Source organism: Podarcis erhardii (genome assembly GCF_964252035.2).
Source record: "Podarcis erhardii genome assembly, chromosome: 2".
NCBI lineage: Eukaryota > Metazoa > Chordata > Lepidosauria > Squamata > Lacertidae > Podarcis > Podarcis erhardii.
This window is the reverse complement of record NC_138498.1, coordinates 62,071,443-62,096,416: the sequence shown is the minus strand read 5'-3', so window position 1 is coordinate 62,096,416 and position 24,974 is coordinate 62,071,443. Positions and strand designations below refer to the sequence as shown.

The window sequence follows — 24,974 nt, the reverse complement described above, 5'->3', positions numbered from 1 at the left end:
GGGCCGATGGTTGGGGATGCCTACATTAGGGGAATCATGAGGGTTTGGGGCTCACAGGAGGCTTGGAGAAGGGATTCAGACCCACTGTGGTCTGAAATACCTAAATAAGGAGCAACACAAAGCCCAAATTGGGCTCAGAATTAATTGTGCTGTTTTCCATTTGACATCATATCAAGGTAGCTAAATAAAGGGTGGAGAATGGATCTGTATTGCAAGAGAATTCTTTGTCTTATTTAATAACAACAAAGGTTCTACTGTCTGGACAAAAGCCAGGGACTGTGGGAGGAAAACATCCTAATCGGAAATGGTTTGCTTAAGGAATATAGTAGGTTCATCTCTGCAAAGAGGAACAAACCTATTTTAGCTTTCTGTCAGGATCAAATGAATGAAGAAGGATCAGAACAGTCATTCAGTGATGAGTATAGACTGCAGTTATGGTTCATGATGAGGTATTATAGGTGACTCATCTGCAATAAGAGGTGGAAGCTGTTGATAAACACAATAACCAGACCCAGTGCTCAGAGCTAGTAATTTGGTTGTGATAAGCCAATGGCTTCCCAGCAACTTCAGAGGCAACAAAGAACACCAGGTATGGATATAAAATTGTCCTGATCTTCTACGGCATTATCAAATATATGATTACCAGTATATTCTGAGGAAATTAGACTTTATATGAATGTCAGTGTCAGCAGCAATATGTCTGTTTCACATTAAAGTAAGCAGCTACTGGAGGTCCCTGAACTAAATCCCTACCAAAGGACACTGCCCTTGCCAGTTCCCAATCTAGAGGACAGAGAGATGGTGAAAGGAAAGTGGCGTCAATGGAACAGGAAGACACATGTTGCAAACTTGTCTCTCTGTGGCATAGAGTCTGCATTTCTGACTATATTCACAAACTGACCCTCCAATGAATCTAGTTGAAACTAATAACATATATCCTATAGAGACTGCTAATCGGATTTGCAGGTGACACTTAAGCTGGGAAGAGCATCTCATAAAAAATAATATCATAATTCAAATCTTCTTGACAGGCTGGAATGCTGGGATAAACACTTAAGCTGTTCAGCTGAGATAAATGTAAAGTCCTGTATTTAGGGCTCCAAAACCAATAGCAACAATATAGGATGGGGGAGACCTGGCTTGGCAGTTGTGATGCTTGGTACCTTTACACGCTTCTCTCTTGAATTTCATCTTGTCCATTTGATGTACCCTATAGATGCTGATGCAACTATAGCAGCAACTTGTTTGAGGCAGATGGGGTTTGTTGTTCTCACAACCCTGCACATCAGCTCCATTCCCATAATTGCATATAGCATTGCATTAGTAATTCCTTGCAGTGACCCAAACACCTTTGGGATGGTGGTAAATGATTCATCTCCTGTCATGTTCAATTTTTGTGCCTCTTAAGAGCTTTATGAGACATGCTGTGATACATCTGACAACAGTGGTTATCCTTAGTATATTAGTATATTAGCAGTGGCCTGCTATGGTATTCTGGCTCAAGAATCCCTCTACTCTGAACATAATCAAAATGATACACTGCTTCAGCCTGCTGATACAATTCCTAGCTGTCATGTAGATTCTGAGGCTGTGTCTCATGGAAATTTCTTCTAAGCATCTTGCACAGTAATGGGTGATTGAACTAAGAATGCACTAGCAATACCTCAGAAAATAAGTTTGGCTGGACTTTGGTTTTCCTTGATTTACACCATGTAGATTTAAATAAGACGCTTGCATTCTAAAACATGGGAAATGTTTTGCTATTGTTGTAACTTACTGGTACTTGTGGAGATTATATTATATGCATATCTGGCATTTGAACTATCCTAATGCATATATTCTAACAATGGGATGTATATGGGCTGCTGCTGCTTCAGCACATTTTGTGTAAACTCTGTTTGCATTGAAATAGAAATAATTCATAGCATTTTTGTGTGAAAGAAAAAGAGAAGCATATGAAAATAAAACAATTGGAAACAAAGTAGGGAAGATGCAGACAGTATATTATTATGGTGCAAATACTATTACTTCCGCTGTAAGAATTTAGCACATTTTTTTAACAGAAATGATGGATGGGAGATTAAAACCTGATTCATTTAATCTCTATCTGCCTCTAGCCTATAAACCAGGAATGTTTCATGCACTGTATAGTCACTGTGGAGAAATAAAGAACGCAAAGTCACCTGAGCTGTAACAGGAGAAAAACAGGCGAGTCCATGGAGTTTAAATCGATACCCCTTCAGCAGCCTAATGTTTAATAAAGAATATTAATGGTCTTGCTCTTCAAGAAGTGTAAGAGCACGAAAAGATAAGAGGCCTTCTGGATCAGGCCTAAGATCGACCCAGCCTAGCACCCTGTTCCCATGTTGGGCAGCCAGAGTGCTGCAGCATTCTCCTCACTTGAGAGTCCCAGCAGCTGGTGTTCAGAGGCATGCAGCCTCTGATCCTGGGTGCAGCAATAGCCTTATCCTCCATGAATTTGTTTAATTCCCTTTTGGAGCAACCCAAGTTGGTGACCATGACAATGGGAACTAATATTGTGGTAGCCAACTCCATAGTCTGTCTATGCAGGAAGCAGCTGAGTAGGTAAGGCAGCGAACAGGAATTCAGGCGTGTTGTAGGTTTGGTGAAAGGATCCTATGTGATGAAGGGCAGTTTAAAAAAATTACCAAGATGGTAATAATGTGCCATTGATTGCTGAGCACACACCATCCATGTCCCAAATGGCAAGCAGTCTGCTGTGCATACTAATTCCAGGCTGCTCCCACCCCCATTTGTGTAGAAAAACGCTTCCTGTGAAGAAAATGAATAGCATTTGAAGTAGCCCAAAATTAGTTTGTACCAACGTGGCTGACGTAAGAGGTGTGTGTATGTATTCTTTACAATAGTGGTTTTCAACATTCGGGGAGATTTAGGTGGTGCAGCTTGCCATTCAAGGCTGGAAAAAAGCCTCCAGTACCAACATATCAGATTCTTTAGAGATAAAGGACTGTATTCAACTAAATTCTTACACTAGCAGAAGCCAATGCAATAATTTCTGCTAGTACAGTGGTGCTTTCCCCCTTCCCCTGTGTACCCCCTGTGCCCTCCCAAAATATCTAGAATGGTGCACAAGTAGAGGATGGAGAAGATGGTTCCATTGGACAAACGGAAAAGTGTGTGCTGATGGAACAATCTTCTTAGTGCCACTTTAAATTTAACCTAGTGAAACTCTGTTTTGCTTCGTATCTTTCCCACCACCACAATTTTCCATCTATCTCTCTATCTATCTATCTATCTATCTATCTATCTATCTATCATCTATCTCTATCATCTATTCAAGTGAATGAATAAAAATAAGATAGTGGTGGTTCTACCATTGAGACTCAGTGTGTGATGCAGTTGTTTGTACCAATTCAAGAGGTAAAGATCAATGTTTTACAGGAGGATGGAGCTTGTTTATATGGTTCCCAGCAGCTCCTAACTTTACCACACAATTTCCAATTTTTTGTCTGCATGTTTTGTATAGATCCGGCACAGCCAGTGTGGCGTACTTGAGATGTTGAACTACAACTCCCATCACCCCTGCCCACTGGCCATGCTGGCTATGGCTGATGGGAGCTGTAGCTCAACAACATCTGTAGTGCTCCTGTAATAGACAGTTTACAAAGGGAGAGTAGAAGAATAAATGTATATTCTAGGAGAGGAACATAAGAGGCTAATATTTGTCTAACAATCGTTAGAGGGCTTGAGGTATAGTTTCTTCTGATACCAGTACAGTATGAGAGGGAAATATTTTGAATGGTGGGCATCTTTGAAACCGTCTCAGGGGCTCTTTCATAGTTCTGACTTTGTAGGAAAGTGCAGGTGTGAGGTGATTTAACTGTCCTTTAACATTGGTGACAAATGGTCAGCGTACACCTTCTGAACCTTCTGGATGGAAAATAATTGTTGTTTTTGATTATTATTCTGGTGTGTTGCTGACTTTTAGACTGTTTTAGACTGCTAAAACATGTTTATTTTAGACTGCTAAAGCATGTTTATACATGCTTATAAATGTTTATTCTTATTTAAATATGATGCATTTGTCTTATACGTGTTGCCTTATAAGGGCCTTGCCCTAAAAGACAACCTTAGAAATATATAAACAAACAAAAATAAATGAAGCACATAAGAATTGCTATAGTTTGAAACCTATAGCCACTTGAGCAGAAACATTATTTAAGCACACACATGCAAAACCAGTGAGCATGCCACACTTTTTAAAGAGCTCACAAACCTCTGGATTACAGACAGATCAAAGTAGATACACAAATGGGAAATTGTGGCAACTTCATACAAACCTGACATAAATGCAGCATGACTTTAAATTTAAATTTTAAAGGAGAGCTTCAAAAAATTTGTATGGTAAGCCTACAGCTATACTCATTTTAAATCACTGAAGCTGAATCTTTAAAAGAACAAGCCTGAATTTTAAGTAGCTTTGTTGCCTTATCACTTGCAAGTCACTGCTCACTGGAGAATCTGCCAAGTCTAAGTGCTAGTTGCTCTTTTCATATTTTACTGTTTGTTGTAGAATTACAGAATTATAGAGTCAGTGGGGATCAAAAGGCCATCCATGCTGCCTGCCTCCAGACTGGGTGCCCATGAAACATCCCTTTGCCTTTGAAAACCTGGAAGTCCTACCAGTGGAAGGGAGAGGAGAAAACATGAGATTCTGGGGTGGGGAGCAAGATTCAGCAAAGTTCAAAGGTCCTCTCTTGCATGCATTCAGGGTTACATTTTAAGTACATGTTGTGTGATAGCAAGTACATGTCCTTGTTATGCTTTTGAAAAGCTGTACCAATCTTTTGAATTACATTTTTAAAAAATTAAGCAAATGGAGCCTGGTGTTTCTGGCATGCAAACCTGGTATAAAATAAGGTGGGAGTGATTTGCCCATTCCCAGAGCGGGGAGACATGGTTCTTTCCATATGCAGAATCCTGGATACAGTCTGTTTCCAGCTGTGTTCTCTGAGTCTCTGTCCCTGGAGGTACCGATAACGCTTGTCATACACCATCATCATAAGCAAAACAAATTGCTTCCATAGCAATGTCAGTTTAGCTTTACTTTTAACTTCCTCCTTTCTAAATCTGCTAAATCGTCTTTGGGTTTGGTAGAGCAGAAATGCTGCACTACAGATCAAGAAAAGACAAACTTTTTTGCTGCTTTGCCAAGAACTGCTTATGAAAGAGGATTAAGTACCAGCACGCGTTTCCTAAAGAAGAATAAAGCAAATGCTTCCTGGAGAAAAATAAGTGATAATTAAGGTCTGCATTTTGGAGGCTATGGATAGAGGTTCTCTCTTTTTCCATGGCTTAGCACATCTTAGAGCCCTGCTGCATTCCTGTGCCAGAAATCTTGCCCATTCATTTCCCACATCTGGCCATAATAGATGTGATGGGTAGTAGGACAACCTCCTCTATACACCAGCACTGCAGTAAAAAAAGTAGCATTCTGGAAGTTACTGGTGGTGCCAACACTTAAAGCTTTAGAGTTTAGATCCACATGTTGGATCTAAGCCTAGCACACAAATTAGAAACTGTAGCTTTCTTTTAGCACAGGGCTGCCTTCTGGAGACTCTCTTCTTTTCTCCCACAGGGTTAGTGGTCATAGAAAACAGGTCTGGGAGAATGAAGAAGTGTGGCATAAAACCAGCACCTTGCAGGGCTGATCCTTCCCATTCTGATCTGAACAGAGGGATCACTTCCAAGCACGGAACGCAGAGAACCCTCGCCATGCACATGGTAGGTAGGAGTCACTGGATTTAAAAAGAGACACAGAAAAGTTTGCCAGGCACCTGGAACTGGTATGATGAGTGTGGGGCTAGGCACAGGGAGCTGTCCACTTCCAAGTTAAGAAGGCTGGTGCTGAATAGGATTCTGTTGAGATAAGCAGCACAGGATGTTTATGTACGTGTCAAAAGATTTTTAAACTGCCCTTCTTCAACTGGATAACATGGCAGTGTACAAAGGAAGTCCAAAACTGTTCACAAAACCATACAATACAACCAAATAAAAACAACATTAAGGGTCAGTAAAACACAATAGGACAATAACAAAAATGCCCGAGAAAACAAAGACATTTTGACAAGGTGCCAAACAGGTAACCAAACTAGCTGATGCTGTGCCGGAATCAGATCATTTTTCCTTGGCTGCTAGATCCTTCCCTCACCTGCATCTTCCCAGAGAAACTATTGGGGGGCACTTAGGCCTTCTGTTTGCCAGAGCTATACATTTTGGGGATTTTCCAAGCAGCTGTGTAATCTTTACTGTGCTTTCTGGCACTTGCCTCAGCTCAAGTGCTCTGTCTTCGTGAGAATCCCTTTAGAATGCAGCTCAGTGTTGAACAAGATGTGCATAATGAAAAAAATATATTGCCAGGATTTTCAAAGTGTGAAATGGGTTCCTATGGAACCATAAGGAGAAGCAGGTACTCCCTTGACGTCCTATGCAGCCCAGTGATTGTGTATGCTTCACTGGAGCACAGAGGCAGAGTGCTGAGCTGCTTTCCCCACTCAGTCAGAGGTAGAAACCGATGGGGAGACATCTTGCTTTGCTGCATCAAATAACATGTCTTAAGTCAAACAGAGCAAATGCACAGGATTTTTGCGATGGATTTTGACTTCAAGAAGGCATAATTAGCTTTGATTCATGTGCTCCATATTAATTGGTTTTGCGGGTTGGACCAGGCGTGCGCTAATCATAGTACTTATATGTGCTCCATTCATACAAACACAAGGACAACTCACAGGCCATAGTAAGACCCCTGAAGCAACTAATCTGTTAGTGGGGTAGACTGCTGTAGGCTGATTCACAAATGCCTAGTGTGTACAACACATAAGCATCCTTTGTATAATGCAATGTGTGACAGAAGATGCTGTGATTTCCTATCCTTTTTTTGGGGGGGGGGGAGGTAATATAAATCCCTTAAAGAAAGAAAATTAGTTTTCAAAATTAATTGGTTTTAAAAGCCCATTTTAAAGTTTGTACTATTGGGAGAATGGAGCCCATCTGCCCACCTCAGCTGCTGATCCCATTGCTTGCTGCTTGCACATGTATTGAACCCCTGCAGAAGAAGAGATTGAAGCATATCTCCCAAGTTCCTTTCAGCTGAAATGAACAATGCACCTCTTATTTCGGAAATAAAAATGATCTGGGAGGATCCCAAATACAGGAAGCTTGGGGATATAGGAAACTGTCTTATTTGGAATCAAACCATTGGTCCATCTAGCTAAATACTACCCAAACTAACTTTTCGCCCTTCCAGCCCCACGAAGAGGTGTTGAAAATTGAACTTGGGACCACATGCACAGGAGATGCTCTACCACTGATCTTTGGTCCACTGAGGTTAACTCCCCTTTGAAACCAACATGTTTAAAAGTGATTTTGGTTGTCTTGTGCCTTCCCAGATTACTTAGCATTTGGCTGCGAAGTGGAGTACTGTATTGTTAGAATTTTTGTTGTCACACGTGAACAAGCTATAACCTTTATGAATTGCACAACCTACGAAAATATGAGTGCTTTATTATTTATTTACTTGTTTGCTACATTTCTATTCTGTCCAACAGCAATATATGAGTGTATGTCATTAAAAATAAAACAGTTACCTAATAAGATGAAACCATAAAATCTAAACACAGCATAAATCAGGAGCAGTGGATAAAAACAATATAACAACACTAATAGGTGGAGCAATAATGTTCACGGATCTTAAAACTCTAGAAATATCAAACAATCTGTACATCACTAGAACTTTTTAAATATTAAAATACTGATCTTCCATACTTCCAGTGATCTTCTTGATGTTCCGATATATAGCAAACACTGTTACTTTGTGGTATAAATTGACTTGAGTGTTGATTTTCTTTTCAAGCAAGAAAACAAGTTTCTGCCTCTCCCCCACGGCACACACTATTAATCTCTACTTGGTTAGCTTTGATATTTGAGTATCATCAAGCGAATGATGTATGTTAAAGAAATTCACACATTAGCTCTGACCAGCTCTGACCAGTTCTGCTAAAGATTAGGACAATATTGGCATTCAGTCCAACATTTTACAGTAGTGTCAAAAACTATTATCAGTGAAGTCACAAATCTGATCCAAGAGAAACATAGATATTTCACATTCATGAAGCATCATTTATACCTGGAAGAGTCTCTGTATATTATCATATTTCCATTCAGGGCAACAATCCAACCAATAAATCAGGTTCATAGTATTTTCACATTGGTCATGAACATTCTTCATGTGCTGATTGGGTGATGTTTAATATTAATTGCAACGTGGTTCAATTAACCATAGTGTCGTTGACAGGTTGCTCCTGGCTCTGCTTGGTTTGCAGTGGAATGGTGATGAATATTTATAGATTGAGAAAGATGCTTTTCCTTCATCCAACAATACATTTTATTTATTAACTGAAAAGCCCTTGAAATATACACAGCCTGCTATGCCATGTCCAAAAACACTTTTGCATCTCTGTGTGTATGCAAGTATACTTGCATATGCAAGTATACACAGATATCTGAGTGGTGGGTGGGTGTGGGCATGAATTATAGATTGGTGCAGGTGATTTATTATTTCTTAAGTTTCTCTGACAGACACCACGAAGGCAGTTTTCATATGCATTCTCTTATTTTTGATGTGGAGACAAGTAACAGGAAGTGTTAATAAATGAAAAGACTTTGTGAGTGAAGCATTGTTACATGCAGCTTTCTGCAGAAACTGCAGAATTGTGATACTACTGCAGAATTGTGTGAGAAGCAATCAGCGGGTAATATAAGTTGCACATGCTGATAGTTATACAAGCTTTTTATTCACTGTCCAGTTGAGAGGTGAAAATGAGGGTGATTTTTGTTACAGAGTTTTAGCCAAGAAAACATGAGTATGAGATATTATGTTGCTTTTTCTTTTCTTTTTAAATCGTTTACATATTCGCCATTGTGGTTCTAAGAGCATCATATTGATTTGGCCTTCATTCAGATGAGCAGTAATGTGTCTGGATTAAGCCCAAGACTGAAAGAGGGTGATTCTGATCTCACCTCACTGTTGCGCTGCTGCTGGGATTCCACTTGTCACTCGCAATTTGCTTATACTGAACAGTGAAACCATATTTCTGGCAGTTGTCCATATTTGATAGCAATCTTTGCTGGCCACCTTGATCATCTCAACAATAATTAATTAATAAAATAAATAAATAAATAAATAAAATAATTAAATTAAGGGTACTTAATTAATAAATACTTATTTGGATTTCCTTTCCCAATGACATCAGTGGAACTAATACATGATAAGACATTTCTGGTCTTTCAAGCTCTGGGGTTGTAATCAATGCTGAACCTACTCAGAATAGTCCCATTTAAATGAATAAACATGGCTAATGTAAATTCGTTAATCTCAGTGGATCAAATCTGAGTAGATGTTAGTTGGATGTAACCACTGGTTTTGGAGATGTTACTCTGCCTGCTCCCCATTCCCACCAAACTATGCCAGCACAGGGAAGTCTTAATTTCCACATCCACCCTGCTGTGGCTATCAAGACTGCTGGAAAGCACATTCACTCTGTGTTAAGATTCCAAGCAACATGTACTATTCTAAGGAGGTGACATTTTAAGACTGAGATTGCAATCCTATGCACACTTACCAGAGAGTAAAAAGCATGACATTCAATGAGGCTTAACTTATGAGTAAACATACATAGGATTGTGTTGCAATATATTTCCTACCCTCTTTCTTTCCTAGTCTTGATTAGCTGTTGATGAATTGATAATTGAACTTTAAATGTTAAATTAATTACTTGACTAGTCAGTGTTACTTAGAAAAAACCCACAAACAAGTCTGAGTGAAGAACTGTGGGAGATGGCGAGGAGTGCAGAGGGCAAGAAAACACATTAAATCCAGGCTTCCAGCAGTCAGGCTCCAGAACCTTATATCTTGTGCTACCAGCAGTGCCGGATTTATGTATAAGCTAAATCACGTATATAGCTTAGGGCCCCACTCACTTGGGCCCCCCCCCAAAAAAAAAAATTAAAGGGGGAAAACTGGATGTACATTTCCAAAATATAAGATGAAAAACAAATAAAACCTACATACAGCAACAGTGTTTTGTGTTGTGTAGTCAGGGGTCGGCAAAGTTTTTGTGGCTTGGGCCAGTTCACGGTCCTGCAGGCACCGCGGTGGGCTGGAGTGCACACACACGCACAAACACTATTTTTGGTGCTCCTTCCAGTGCACAGGAGGCATACATAGCTGCCCAATGAGAAGCTTGCCAGCTTTGCAGAAGGTGGTCCCCACTTTCTCCAGTTTAGTGCACTGGAGCTGACTGAGTGGGTGGTGGGGGTCCATGGGCTACTTAAACGACCCCCATGGGCCGCTTGTGGCCCATGGGCCTTAGGTTGCCGACCCCTGAAGTAGGTAATGGGCCCCGCATGCTATATAAAGGGCCCCATTACCTTCAGTAGCTTAGGGCCTCATCAAACCTAAATCCGGCTCTGGCTACCAGCATTCTGTTTCTATTGTACATCTGAAACTGAGCTTGAGGCTTAGAGGGGACCACCTGGACTGCAGTTCCAGCTTGCTTGTGGCACAAGCAAAATTTTACTCTGGAAGTGAGGCCTAGAACACTGCTCTACAGGTCCTCCACTTTTCCTTCAAAGCTGCTTGTGGCTGTTCTGCATTTAAAAAAAAAAAGGAAAAGGAAAAGAATCTCAGAACTAGGTGAGATATTTATTCATTTTTAACTTTCTATATACCATCTTTCAAATTACGAATTCAAACATAAATAATATGACACAAATAAAATGCAGCTTGTGCAGAGTTAAAATCACAGATAACTCACTAGAATTAAACACCCACAAGAGCTTGAGATAATGGTATTTTGGTGCTATTTGAAATATACTTATTAATGTTGGCAGAGGAGAGGTGACTCCATAGAGAGGGAGCCACTACAGAAAAGGCTTTCTTTCCACCACCCCCTCCATTGCTGTTAAATGAACTTTTATGTGTCACATACAGGATTACTTCATCAGCCAATCATAGCATTCAGGAAGGGAAGAGACTAACCTGGTCCCAAGCTGTAGTTTCCCCCTAAGGCATCCTAGTTACATTGCTGCCTGAACAGGTGCAATTATATTGATCTCTCAAACAAAGCAATAATAGCAATTTAATTCAGCTCAGTATTATGTCCTTTTACAATGATTGCCTTTCATATGCCTTAATTCTGATGACTGACAATATTTTAAGATCAAATAGTTTATCCACTTTGCCTCTTGTTGAAGATCTTTCTCCTTTTTTGTGCTGATGCTAACATAAAAAGGAAAGTTATATTAAAAATTTGGAGGGGTAAGATATTAAAGGCTCTGGAGAACTGTTGCCTGGATAGAATTTTGATTGGTGAGTAATTTAATTGGCCGGAAATCATTCTGTTTCTGATTTATATTCTGCTTGGGACTGTCTCTCTAGCTCATGCTAATCAGTAACTCATTTTTCCTATCAAACAAAATTTACAGACATGAGCATAAACAAAAGCATTCTGCCAGGAAGGTGACCTTGCTCTCTCACAAGCAGCATGTTAGTAATTGATTTTAATGTTACACTGTTGTTGATGCACTGGGCATCTTTCAGGGCATAAAGATGGGTAGATTTTTTTTTTAAAAAACAGACAATTATTGAGAGTAGCTTGCAAATATTTTGTTTTGCTAAAACATTTCTGAAGAAGTATTATGAACATGCCCCATTTGTCCTTAAGATAAATTAATGCTATGCTGCTAGAATTCTTGTTGATATGTATCTGTTACTAGTGAGGCAAGGTGAGGCGACCGCCTCAGGTGGCAGGATCCACAGGGGCAGAATCCATTCCCTCCTCAGCAGCCCCTGCATGGTATCTCTACAGGGGCCTCTCAAAAAATAGGACGCTCTGCTGGTCCGGGGAAGGTGGATTTGATTCTCCTTGATCTTCACTCACTTCTTCTTCCCTGGTGGCAGGGGTGGGGGGGCAGGTGCCATTTTGTGGTTCACCTCAGGTGTCAGAATGTCTTGGGGCAACCCAGAGGCAACTGCTTTTGGCTGCTCCTCCAGTCTTGATTGCCTTGTATCAGCCTGGCAGCGGCAGGGCTCTTCAAGCCGCAAAGGCTGGCAGACAGCAGTGGGTGAGTAGCTCATCTGAGCACAGTGAGCCAACAATCTCTCGCCACTACAAACTGGAAAATCTCAGCAGCAGTAAAGAAGGGCATGGTGCATGTGTGCTGTGTATATGGTGTAAATATGATATGTACTTACATGGGAGAGAATATGGGTAGCAACGCCCAGTTTGGCTCACTGCCAGTGCCAGCATGTAGATGCCGGATGGCTGGCTAAGGGTGAAAGTGACCACCCCATTGCATGTTTGTACTATCAGTTATTCCTTACAGTGATGCCCCTTTAAAGGGGACATCCTAATGCTGGTGGTCTCACTACAATGGTACCTCGGGTTACAGACGCTTCAGGTTACAGACGCTTCAGGTTACAGACTCCGCTAACCCAGAAATAGTACCTCAAGTTAAGAACTTTGCTTCAGGATGAGAACAGAAATCACACAGCAGTGGCACGGCAGCAGCGGGAGGCCCCATTAGCTAAAGTGGTGCTTCAGGTTAAGAACAGTTTCGGGTTAAGAATGGACCTCCAGAACGAATTAAGTTCTTAACCTGAGGTACCACTGTTGTTGTATTGGTTGTTACTAAACACATAGCAGCTTCTTTCCTGCTTCTGAGGAATAAGCAGGTAAAAGTCTCCAAATTTATGCTTTATTGCCACTATGTGATTGTGACTCTAAAAAAACATATTTTCCCCCTTTCTCACTCACCTTCCTACACTTCCTTGAATTAATACGTTGTTTCTTGTTTGAGCGTCGCCAAGGTTTTTTCATTAATTGTGATGTATAGGATGATGCAATCTGACAACTTTTCAGGCTGTAAATTGAATGTTTTATGGCCTGTTGAAAATGTGAAAAGAAAGCAACAACTGCCATTGGCTTCAGTATTATATACCTAATAATTTTCTAAACCTACTGGAAGGCAATTTATAACAGCTCTGATGGTGACTTTGCCCTGGCTTATGATACAATCCCTTATGTGTCTACTCAGAGGTAAGCGCCACTGAGTTCAGTGGGACTTAACACCAGATAATGTGAGTATAGGGTTGCAGCCTAGTTATTCTGCTTTCACAAAACACTTGCAAAAGTTTATGGGTTTTTTTGAGTAACAAGAAAGTAAGAGATAAATCACAATTTGTAAAAAACCTTTTGGGATACCATATATCCAGAGTTATGTATGCAGAAGGCCTCTTGCACAATGGAACCGTTTAGCATCCTTGTTCCACACCACAGCCTTTTGTAGTCCCTGAAAATCCTTGCCTGAGTGTTTGGGGGACTTCATGAAAGGCCTGGGACATAACAGGGGGTGCTGTATGATGGGATAATTCCTGAAAATCAGGCAGAGGCATCTAACGAGTGAGGCACGTGAAAATATGCTAAGAGATCTATAAATGTTACTGATTTGTTTTCTTTCATTTATATCCTGCCTTTCTTCCATCACAAGTTGTCTTCTATCCAAGCACACCTTAGCTTCAACAAGATGGCAGTTTTGTGTACCTTCACAAAATACCCTAGGATACATTTATATTCCTTAATATGTGAAATATGGCCATTTATTATTCTTATTTCTCATTATTAGAACAGGGAGGTTTGCAGCAGTCTTCTCACTCCCCACTTACCTGACTGAGCCAACAGTGATGCCAGACTAATTCTTCTTGTTCAGGACATAGATTATTTTCATACCAACACAGCTGGCTTTTCATCAGTGTTTGCACTGCTGATAATTTGACAACAACTAATGACTGTCTGCATCAGATATCTTAAATAGGCAACTTGTTAAAAAATAGTAGAACAGGCTTCATAGTCATGCTGTCCTAAACTGCTCTGCAAATTGATGCATGAGACACTGATGACACAGTAGCTATATAAGTAAGCAGAAGCAGCTGTTTTGCTTTTAGCAATAATTCACTGAGGGTTTACAGTAATAAAACTTGTTTTATTGGGATGAAAGCAAAAAAAGACTGTGTATCGGCAGCAAATAGTGAATCACAATTCACTGAAGGAAATACTAAAACAGACATCCATATAACCAATCTTTTGACTATCTGACGCTCTGCTTTTACGGCCGTAAACAGTAAGATGGTTCCACTGCCTAATGGTCTTGAGCCATGGAAGGATAATGAGGCTGCAGTCCCCCCCCCCCCCACAGCAGTAAGTCCCATTGAATTCAGTGGGCCTTGCTGCTGGGCAGGCCCAGACGGGGGGGAGGGGATATGGGCCACTTGGCCTGGGCCTCCGATTCCAAAGGGGGCCTCGGTCAGCATATTCACAATCACAGGAGATGCACTGGGGCGAATGCGGAGGCGCAAAGGCAGATACTCAGATATGCAGATACGGTTCAAGCCTTGAAATAAAATTATTTGTCAGCATAACTTTTGTGAAAATTATTTATATACTTACTTATTTATAAGACTTCAGTTATCCCCAGGGTAAAAAAAGGGGAGCACATTATCTACCTGACCGGGCCTCTGCCTGGCTCTGCAAGGCGCTGCTGCTGGGTAGATATACATAGGATTGCATTGTGAGAGTTACTCACATAGTTTAGTATGTTGAACCTCCTGTTGATGGATCTCACCATCAACTGGGCAATGCATTGCAAAGTGTTTGTAAGCCATCTTGGCAGGTGCTGCATTCTTAAGCTTTTTGGATCCCCAAATTAAGGCTGCCTCCTAAGTATTTTCAGTGATAATTGGCTTTTCTGGGTGAACTTATCGTAAATGTTACAGTGGTGCCCCACAAGACGAATGCCTTGCAAGACGGAAAACTCGCTAGACGAAAGAGTTTTCCGTTTTGGAGGTGCTTCGCAAAATGAATTTCCTATGGGCTTGCTTTGCAAGACGAAAATGTCTTGCAAGTTCCTGCGGGGTTTTTTTCCTTCCCCCCCTTTTTTCTAAGCTGCTAAGCCGCTAAGCCGCTAAAAGCCCCTAAACCGCTAATAGCGCTATTCCGCTAAGCCGTCAATGGGCTTGCTTCGCAAGACGAAAAAACCGCTAGACGAACAGACTCGCGGAACGGATTCTTTTCGTCTTGCGAGGCACCACTGTAGTTTACTATCCTGAAACAAGCTTCAGCTCCAAGATGCCCAAGTTCTTCTCTCAAATATCAAATTGCATTTATTTATTTATTTATTTATTACATTCAAAGCACCATCCAATTTACCAGATCCTCTGAATGGTTCATAAAATCCAAATACTTTAGAAAGCTAGTTCTACTCAGAATAGACCCATTGAAATGAATGGACATGACTAACTTAGCTCTGTTGGTTTCGGTTTGGCTACTGAAGCGAGAACTAATGTTGGGTACAATTCAATAAATTCAAAAATCACCATAAAACCATCACAAAGCTGTACAAGATTAATAAAAACAATAACAAGCAGTACTAAAGGTGAAGCAGAATTGGTCTAGTTATTGCAATCATTATTAAAAGGCCTGGGGACACAGAAATATCTTCCCTTGGTGCTGAAAATATGCTTTTGTAGACACCAGATGAACCTTCATAGGGACAGCATTCCAGAATGGGGGCACAACTATCCACATCTCCTCATTAAGTGGGGAGACCTGGAGAAAGACCTCTGATTATTACAGTCTTATTTGCAGTGATTTCCATGCTGCCGTTGAACAAAGTAGGAGGGGATGGGCCTCTTAACTTCATGGTTTGCAAAGCGGGACCAAAGGTTTCCTCACAAATTATTACCTCAAGTCCTGCAAGCAGGGTTAACAGAGCTGTGCCCAGCCTGAGGCTGTTCACAATCATTCGAACAAGTCTCCGCCTATTCCAGGGTTCCTGCTTGAATGCCCATAACAACTGTAGATTCAGGAAAAGTTGGCTGTTAGAGAGGAAAAAAGCAACCCTGAATGGTTCTCACAGATGAATGCTGACTTGATGATGATGGCACAGGGACTATGGTTAAAGTAGGACGATATCTAACAAAAGCCTCTTGGGTGACTGATTTTCTATTGCTTTTAAAAGAATCCTGCTCTTCTGGGGCTGAAGCACCTTTTTTCTGTTTAAGCGGAAAGAGGCTCCTGTGAATCCATACTTCTTGTTGACACACGCTGCACAGAGCCGACTTGTAACACTAACCAAAAAATGGCTCTCTGCCAATTTATAAGTATGGATAGTCCAAAACTGCCTCTATATATTTCTAAGTTCTTCTTCACTGAGAATGTCACTCTCCTCCGCCCTGCAAACACACCTGCACTTTGCTTCCAGCCTAGATTGTCTTTCTCTGTGCCATGAGGCCAATTCTGACATAATCTCCCCAACATCATGACGTCCTTGGAATTAGTGCCAGTGTTATTCTTCACCCAGCAGCCGTTGGATGTGGAGCTGCCTACCTGACTTGTTTAACTCAGTGGGTTTATTGTACTGATATTTCATTGGCAGCTGAGTCTTGGGTTCTTTCTGGGGAAGAGCATGTGCCCCAAAACAATATATTGATATAATCCCTATATTTTTTCAGTTATTCGTTTAGATTGGGGGTAGCAAACTTGGTATTGTCCAGATGTTATACCTCAGCTGCCATCATTCCAAACCATCAGACATGCTAACTGGGACTGATGGGAGTTGGAGTGCAACATCTGGAAGGTGTCGCATTGGCTATCCCCAGTTGATATATGCAAAGTATAACAAAACAGTCCCATAGCAGAGCTCAAGTCAAATGAATTATATTTATAATAGCCATAAGCTATTGAAGACAGCAGAGCTATGTTGTCATGTAAATGAAGATAACAAATGCAATGAATATGAAAAAAGGAAGAACTGAGAAAAATAAGAGAAGAAGATATGTGGCTGCTGATCCCTTTCCCCTATTGTTATACATAAAAGAAATAAAGAAAGAAAAAACTAAATCCTAGTCCTGCACAATGAGGAAAAAACAGGATTTTGCTTTTCTAATGTATGCAGTATAATCTGTCCTTCCAGGCAGCTCCTGTTTTTGTCTGTTTATTTCAGTAGGATAAAGTCTAACAGTATTGTATCTCATTATTAGAGAAATACACATCCCTCAAAGCAAAATGTTCACATCCACTGAATGAAAAGCAATTCTTCTGTGGCTAACATGCCATGCCAGCCTTTCAACAACTATATTTACACGTGTGTTTTGAGCATTATCAGGATGAGCGTTGAATCTGGAATAGATATACACGCTATCAAATCCCTGCTCATCTTTAAAAGCTTTGGAAAAATAACTGTTGCTAAAATCTATGTGGCATAGGGCTGGTATGGAGTTAAAATGGGATAATTATATATTACCTCAGTCAGGAGTGACTTCAGGAGCATGTTGCTTCCGCTTAGCTTTCAAAAGACATTTGAAGTAGTATAATGTGCATTTATTAAACAATATCTGGGAAGTCTTTTGCTTAATTTCTGTTAGCTAATAAATCTGGGGTTGAAAGAGGGGATCTGTGGGGCATAAATTATGACACAGAATGCATTGGAGAAAGTGTGAGACAAGTAATAAAGTGAAGGAATTTCAGATAAATTGATGGAAGTCTAAAAAGAGAAGTAAGATGTAATTAAGATGTATGGAATGTACAAATTTGTTTTTATATTTGAAAACCAATAAAATATATTATATAAAAAAAGAAAGTGTGAGACATGAAAAAAATAAAAAAGAAAGTGTGAGACAAGTCTGATACAGTTTTGCAACCTTTTTTTTAAAAAAAGCAAGCAAATACCAAAAACAACAACAACAACAAACACACACCCGTGGCTGTAGTAGTTCTACATCTGTGAAATTCATTCCTCATACTATACAGCTACATACTTTTATAGAGATTATTGCCATAGAAACAAAACAGTAATATGGTGGCAATATGCTGGCAATAAGTGGGATTTGGCCATCTTTCCAGATTTAATACAGTATGTACACTGCATTTAATATAATGTAGGATGAACAGCAATCATTTGAGGCTGGGAGGATTACTATCAATACACTGCATACCCCCCTTTAAAACAAGATACTTCTATAGCTTCTTTCCTTGCTAGAGTAACACAAATTCAATTACTGTTAATGAGCATGCTGTCCTTTCAAAATCAAGCCTTCTTGTTGTCTTGTTTGGTTTTTAATCAAGAGAAGGCCCTTCCCCCCTTTCTTTCAGTAGTTGGAGATCCATCACTGACAATATTATTACAGATTTTCTAGAAACAAATGTAGGAGTGACTCAGACCAAACTGCAGGGACTTTCTCATTGAAGGACAAGATAATGAAAATTCTATTAATGAAGCCTGAATAGGGTTCAGTGCACTGACAACCTTGTCATTCAAATCCAAGTGAAGTAACATCTCTTTTCCACCACCACCTTTTGTTCATAGTTAAAACTAGTGAAGCATTATTCATATTACACGCTTCTTCCATCTAACATGGGATCCAAGTCAACACACACGTGGTTTCTAGGAAGTCTCTCATCCAGGTACTGAGCAGACTGCGACCTACTTGTCTTTAACAAGGTGGTGGTCTTATGTGCCTTCAGACTATACCCTGGCAGTGGTCCAAATCTAGAGGAACAACAGGGACAGTGCATTGTATTAAATGCTAATAATATGCCTCAAAATGGCTGCTCCATGTATTAATTTATTAGGAACGTAGGAAGCTGCCTTATTCTGCACCAGACCATTGGTCCATCTAATGTAGTGTTGCTGACATTGACCTCCAGTGGCTCTCTGGGATTTCACACAGTGTTTTCTCCCACACCTACCCGGAAATTTTAGGAAACTGAACCAGGGCTTTCTACATGCAGAGCAGATGCTCTACGAGTGAGCTGTGGCCTTCCTTATTATTTTTAAGATATTTCTGGTGTCTCCAACTCCTCAAAAGCTTCCATCAACGGAGTCTCTGAAAATTTTTACACATCACTTAGGAAGACAGGCAAACTAATACCAGTGTACTGGAAGAAGCAAAGATCACCAGTGTCGAAGCAATGATTCTTCAACATCAACTGTTGTGCAGATGTCTGATTATCGTCTTCCAAAGCAACTGCTCTATTCCAAATTTAAAAATGGAAAGCGTAACGCTGGTGGTCAACAAAAGAGGTTTAAAGACTGTCTCAAGGCAAATATTTTAAAATGTAGTATAAGCACCAACAATTGGGAAACACTTGCCTGTGAGCACTCCAGTTGGAGAACAGCCTTTACCAAAGGTGTCATAGACTTTGAAGGCACTCAAACTCAGGACGCAAGGGAGAAACATGTTAAGAGGAAGGCATGCTTGGCAAATCCACACCGTGATCAACTCCCGCCCAGAAACGAATGTCTCTACTGTGGAAGGACGTGTGGATCCAGAATTGGCCTCCACAATCACTTACAGAATCATTGTTAAAACCGTGTTTATGGAAGACAATCTTACTCGGCTATGAGTGATCGCCAAAGAAGAAGAAGCATGAATAAAGTGGTAAGGAGTGCATAAAAGCAAGGTGGAAAAGAAAAGAAAAGAATTTCTTCTGCACTTTTTAGGCCAGATACTTTCTCCAAGCCATTTTTCAGGATTTTTTGTTGTTGTATGCGCTATTTGGATGTTATTTGCTGTTGTGCTGCACGCTATAGGAACAAACAGTAGGACTGCATAGAGTAGCCCCACATCAGATGTCTGCAAATACAGTGTGAACATCTGGATCAAGGGGACCTTTGCACATAGAGTTGTATGCATTAAGGTTTCCCTAGTATCTGCAATCCTGGTCATTCAGAGTTAGAGGTCCCAGCAAAGGCTTTATGCACATAACTATTTGCCATAGCCATTCACACTGGGTGCATAGAAGTCAGGAGATGTGCAGATAATAGCAGGGCCATCGCTGATTGGTGCAGCCCTATTCCTTATTCCTGGATAATTCAACATGAGAATAGAGAGGAACCAGAATAGACCTCTTCTATAGATATATATCTACTTGATGTTTTCTATTCCCTTTGAACAATGACTAATGTTTGCATGATGAAGGGGTCCAGTAGATGGCCCCAAACAAAGTGTGATCTGCCTCATGACCACAGAGTGAACTTCAGTGGACTGGGTACATCAAGAGATACCGCTCAGAGCAATTTTGTGGGCCTCAGCAAGGCAGGCAGGCTGCTACTGATGGCGTAGCTGGCGTAGGAACAGGGCCAGGGATGGATCCCAAATAGCTTTGGCAGAAGAAGGCTTCCTTGCCATTTAAGAGGCTAAGTACGGTAAGTGCTATAACTGCCCTGCCATTGCTGAAACCATCTGCTTTTGCAAGGATTTATCCTCTCTTCTCCCACCCATGGGAGGCCCAGGGAGATATCTCTGGGACATTTTAAAAGCATTGTCACACTTATATCCTGCTGCCACAGCCAGATTGCTGCTACCTTCGCAATCCATAGAAAGCCCCTGTGTAATTTATCATTATCATCATCACTTGGCACCTTATTATCTTTGCCTTGTTTACCCTCAGCAGAAAGCACTGTGTGAGGCAAGTTATTTCTGGCAGAATGAAAACTAAGAATGAGAGAGAGAACAGTAATACATATCCACCCTGTGGAATGTGAACCTAGGCACAATGCTAGGGCACACACTCTTAATTTCTTTCCCCTCAAATAAGAGTTGATTCCTTAATGTTTTAGTTTAAGCAGGCATAGACATTGAGTTGTTTGAGTTATCAAGATGTGCTGTTTGCAGAATGTTAACTACTGAATTCAGGTGTTAGAAACTTGACAGGTTTATTAATAGGAATATATACAGCTGCCTGACAGGGCTCTTACAGGCTTTCATCTAAGATACAGGCAGGGAACCTGTGGCTCTCCAACTGCTATTGGGCTCCAGCTTCCACAAGCCTCAGTCAGCGTGGTCAACAGTAAGGGATGATGGGGCTTGGAATCCAACATCTGAAAGGCCACAGTTTCCCCATCCCTGACCTAGATTAAGGGCAAAAAATGAGGGGAGAGTCTTCAGGTAGTGCACAATTAATTAATTGTTCTGAAAATGGCCATCAGAGTGTCATGTGTCACTCAGCATCTTCTGGGTCTGCAGGCTCTGGAGGAAGATGAAGAGGCAGATAAGGAAGAATAGGGAGGGGAGGCTGGGCCAAGGAAGGCACTTCCCTGTCAGATGGTAATGTTGGAACAGGAGTCCTAGCAAGCAGCAAAATTCTTACTGGAATTTTGGAGGGAAAGGCAGCTCTTCTTCCAAACACCTGAGAGATTTTGCAAACCTAAATCTTTCCTTTTACTTATTCACTGTTGGGTAACATTTCAGTTTATGGCCACAGCTCTAGTTGAACTTCTCTGCTGACATTAAGATCTTGCTCTGCCTTCTGTTACAGGGATGCCCCAAACACTGAGCTCTACCAGCATGTTTACTCCTTGTGGCTTCAGCCCTCATCATCTACATCCACCCAAAGAAGGTGATGAAGGAGGGCTGATCTTTCAAGATGGAAACCTCACCTCAGCATCTCTTGATGCTTTAATCCAGCATCTTATACCTACAGCTGACTACTACCCTGAGGTAAGTCCTATGTTAATGTAAGCTGCCACATCGCTTTCATGAACTGGATCATTGGGAGGAATTATTGCTATGTCAGGGCATGCATTTCAGCTAGCCGGACAGAATGTTCCCCCCTCCCTTTTCACTTACTGTTCTGGAAGTTCTCTCAACAACCCCTAGAGCCAATTTTTTGGGGGGAGGAGAGGAGAGAGAAGAAAGCCCCATTGCACAAGTGGTGGTCTTTGTGCAGGGCTTCCACTGATGGGATTCATCCATTTCAAATCCCAGTTCAAGTGCTAGCTACCACTTTAAACGTCCTAAATGATTTAGGACTAAGGTACCAATGGAACAACATCTCCCATATGAGTCTTCATTCACGTTTCAGTCATTGTGGGAGATTTAGCTGAATCCCACTGTTGTCGGAGGTTTGTTTGAGGGCTTTCAACATAGTAGGAGGTCTGCTTGGTTTATGGGGCATTAAAATGCTATTTTGTTTGAATGAGCTTAAGGGCTTGAGTATACTGAATGTGATCTCCCATACTGTTTTACTGGATCACTGCAAGTTTTATCAATAGTGTACTATACTATGTGAGTTGTAACCCACCTTGGGTATTGCTGTATTCAGTGGAATGATAGGGAATAAATATTTATGATTACGTGATTCTTGTAGAGCTCTTTCACACTGAAGTAGCATGGTTGCCCAAGTGGAAAGGAAATTTGTATCATGACAAGAATTGTAAATGTTTGAGGAAATGTAGGATACACTGCAAGATAAATGGTTCTGTGTAACCCTTTGATTTAACCTGAAGTTTGTATTATTCTTCCTAGACTTCATCCAAATCACTGGGGCAAAGTCAAGGGGAGGAAGGGATGTTAAACAAATATCATATACTAAGAATAACCTAACCAGCTGGATCAGGGGGCAAGTTCTTATTATTGCTAATTCTAGTTTGCTAAAAGCTGCTTTCAATTGCACTCACAGTTAAAAGATCTTAAGTTCCATTTAGTTCAATTACTTCTAAACATGTATAACTTAGGGCTCAATTGCAGCCACTGTTAACTTGGCTTTTGTTGTTACATCTAGAGCTAAAAGTACTTCATTAGTGAGAGTCTATAGCCTAACAGCTTTTGATTGAAAACAATGGTCATTTACATGAAAGGAAATGAGCACTCAAGATTGCAGCTTTACCCCATGAAAAGAGTGGCTATTTTTTAAAAAACGCCACTCTGCTGGAGATGAATGCTCTACCAAGGCTAATGCTTCAAAGTCAATAATTGCAAAATTCAGCAAATTCTGACATTTTTAGCAACACACACATGAACATGATACATATCCATATTATATTCACAGTTTCATATATTCATAGATTAATTTTTTCCTGTGAATGAAGCATGAAAAAAATTGGAAACTAGAAGTATAACAAAATTATCTAATTTCTTTGCCTGTTTGTTTGTTTTTGGGTTGTGAAGCAGATGTTTAATCTTTACGTTGTTGGTTTTTTCTTCATGTAACACTGCAGGACTATACAATACCTTATGCATTTTGCATAGGTGCTGTTTAATTAGCTGCAACAATATTGGTTTTTATCCTCAACCATGTGTCTCAAAAAATGTGGTTAACAGTTTTGATCTACTAATTACTTGAAATTAAATCATATTGCATTCAGTATAATGTAATCCCAAGTAAGTGTGTAAGATTTCCAGCATTCTACTTTCAGCCTGCTTGATATCATTAGGAAAATGATCAATGGCTATATCAGGGGTAGGCAACCTAAGGCCTGGGGGCCAGATGCGGCCCAATCTCCTTCTCAATCCGGCCTGGGGAGCGTCCGGGAATCAGCGTGTTTTTACATGAGTAGAATGTGTCCTTTTATTTAAAATGCATCTCTGGGTTATTTGTGGAGCATAGGAATTTGTTCATATTTTTTTCCAAAATATAGTCCAGCCCACCACATGGTCTGAGGGACGGTGGGCTGGCCCATGGCTGAAAAAGGTTGCTGACCCCTGGGCTATATGCTACATCCACGGTTGGAGGCAGTAAGCCTCTGAATACCAGTTGCTGGGAATCACAGGTGGGATGAGTGCTGTCTTTCAGGCTTCCCATGGGCATCTGATTGGCTACTGTGAGAACAGCATGCTGGACTAAGTGGGCCTTTGGTCTGATCCAGCAGGTCTCATCTTGTTCTTAGAATCTAAAATACATACATTTGGGTTGTGATCTTATACATAAATTGCAGGGAGTTGGGCTAGATGATCCTCAGGGTGCCTTCCAACTCTGATTCTATCTATCTAAGCTGATGGACACAAGACAAGATTGGAAAATGCAATCCTATACACATGCGGTACTATACATACATCTGTTGTTGTAATCGTAATCATTATTTTTAAAAATGGCACTAAAATGTCGATGGATTTTCACAATAGCTTTTTTAAAATAGCAAACTGAGATGTGGAAATATGGGAAATTTACTGTTGGGAAAAATGAGAAACTGAGAGAAACCAAAACTGACAGTCACCCATCACTAGGCTGTAAGTACGGCTGGATCATAATAGACATTTGTAGTGAACGGATGTATTTTACCCCATCTCTCATTGTAATAAAACCTGTGGGTTATCCAATCAAATGAATGGTGATAGATTCAGAACAAACAAAAGGAAGTAGTTTTTCTCCATTCACATAGTTAATCTGTGGAATTTCTTTCCAGCACGTAGATGACTTTACAGGGGGATCAGACAATTCAATGACGATAAAGTTTTAGTGGCTACCAGTCATGGTAGCTGTATTCTGTCTTGGGAATACCCATTTCTGGAGATCCAGAGGGTGTCATGTTCCACTTGCAGGGGTTCCGGAGTAAGAAAAAAGATGCTGAACTAGGCAGGCACTTGGCCTGATCCAGCAGGGCTCCAACTCCTATGATACATTCCCCAAGGAGAGCAATCATTATATTACAGCTGTTTATCTTGTACCGAGTAAGGCTCTGTCTTCTTTTCAATATATGTAATCTCTCCTCCTTGCAAAGTCTTGCTGTGGGTTCCCTTTGAGAAATCATCGCTCATATTTATTTGCAGATAAGTTTGCCTATTTTCCTTTTCCAGAAGGCCTATATCTTTACATTCCTACTGAGCTCAAGACTCTTCATTGAGCCTCATGAACTTCTGTCCCGAGTTTGTCACAAGTGCATCGAGCAGCAGCAGCTGGATGACCCAGTGCTGGACAAGGTTAGTACTACCAATGGCAGGCGGGTGGGACTGCCTTTGCAAAGAGCTGCCAGTGCTAGATCAAACTAAAGAAATTCCCTGGCTTTACTGTCTTTTGAATCTTTTGATTCCTTGCCGCCTGTGTGCATTCACTCCCATGGGGTTTTTTCTTGATGCTGAGTGCCTAGCATGGTTGCAT

At 40.7% G+C, this 24,974-nt stretch overlaps 1 protein-coding gene across 3 annotated transcripts in view; it reads left to right on the top strand.

Annotated features, from left to right (window-relative positions):
- Positions 1–24,974, top strand: part of RASGEF1C (RasGEF domain family member 1C) — a 93,153-nt gene that overhangs the window by 24,720 nt on the left and 43,459 nt on the right. For 2 of the 3 annotated variants that reach the window (XM_081851458.1, XM_081851460.1), the window contains exons 2-3: positions 21,417–21,598; positions 24,674–24,796. In XM_081851458.1, coding sequence (XP_081707584.1) covers positions 21,419–21,598; positions 24,674–24,796 — 303 coding nt within the window. In that variant the 5' untranslated portion in view covers positions 21,417–21,418. Of the gene's footprint in view, positions 1–18,248; positions 19,538–21,416; positions 21,599–24,673; positions 24,797–24,974 lie in introns of those variants that run through there. The other variant, XM_081851459.1, reaches the window with a different exon arrangement.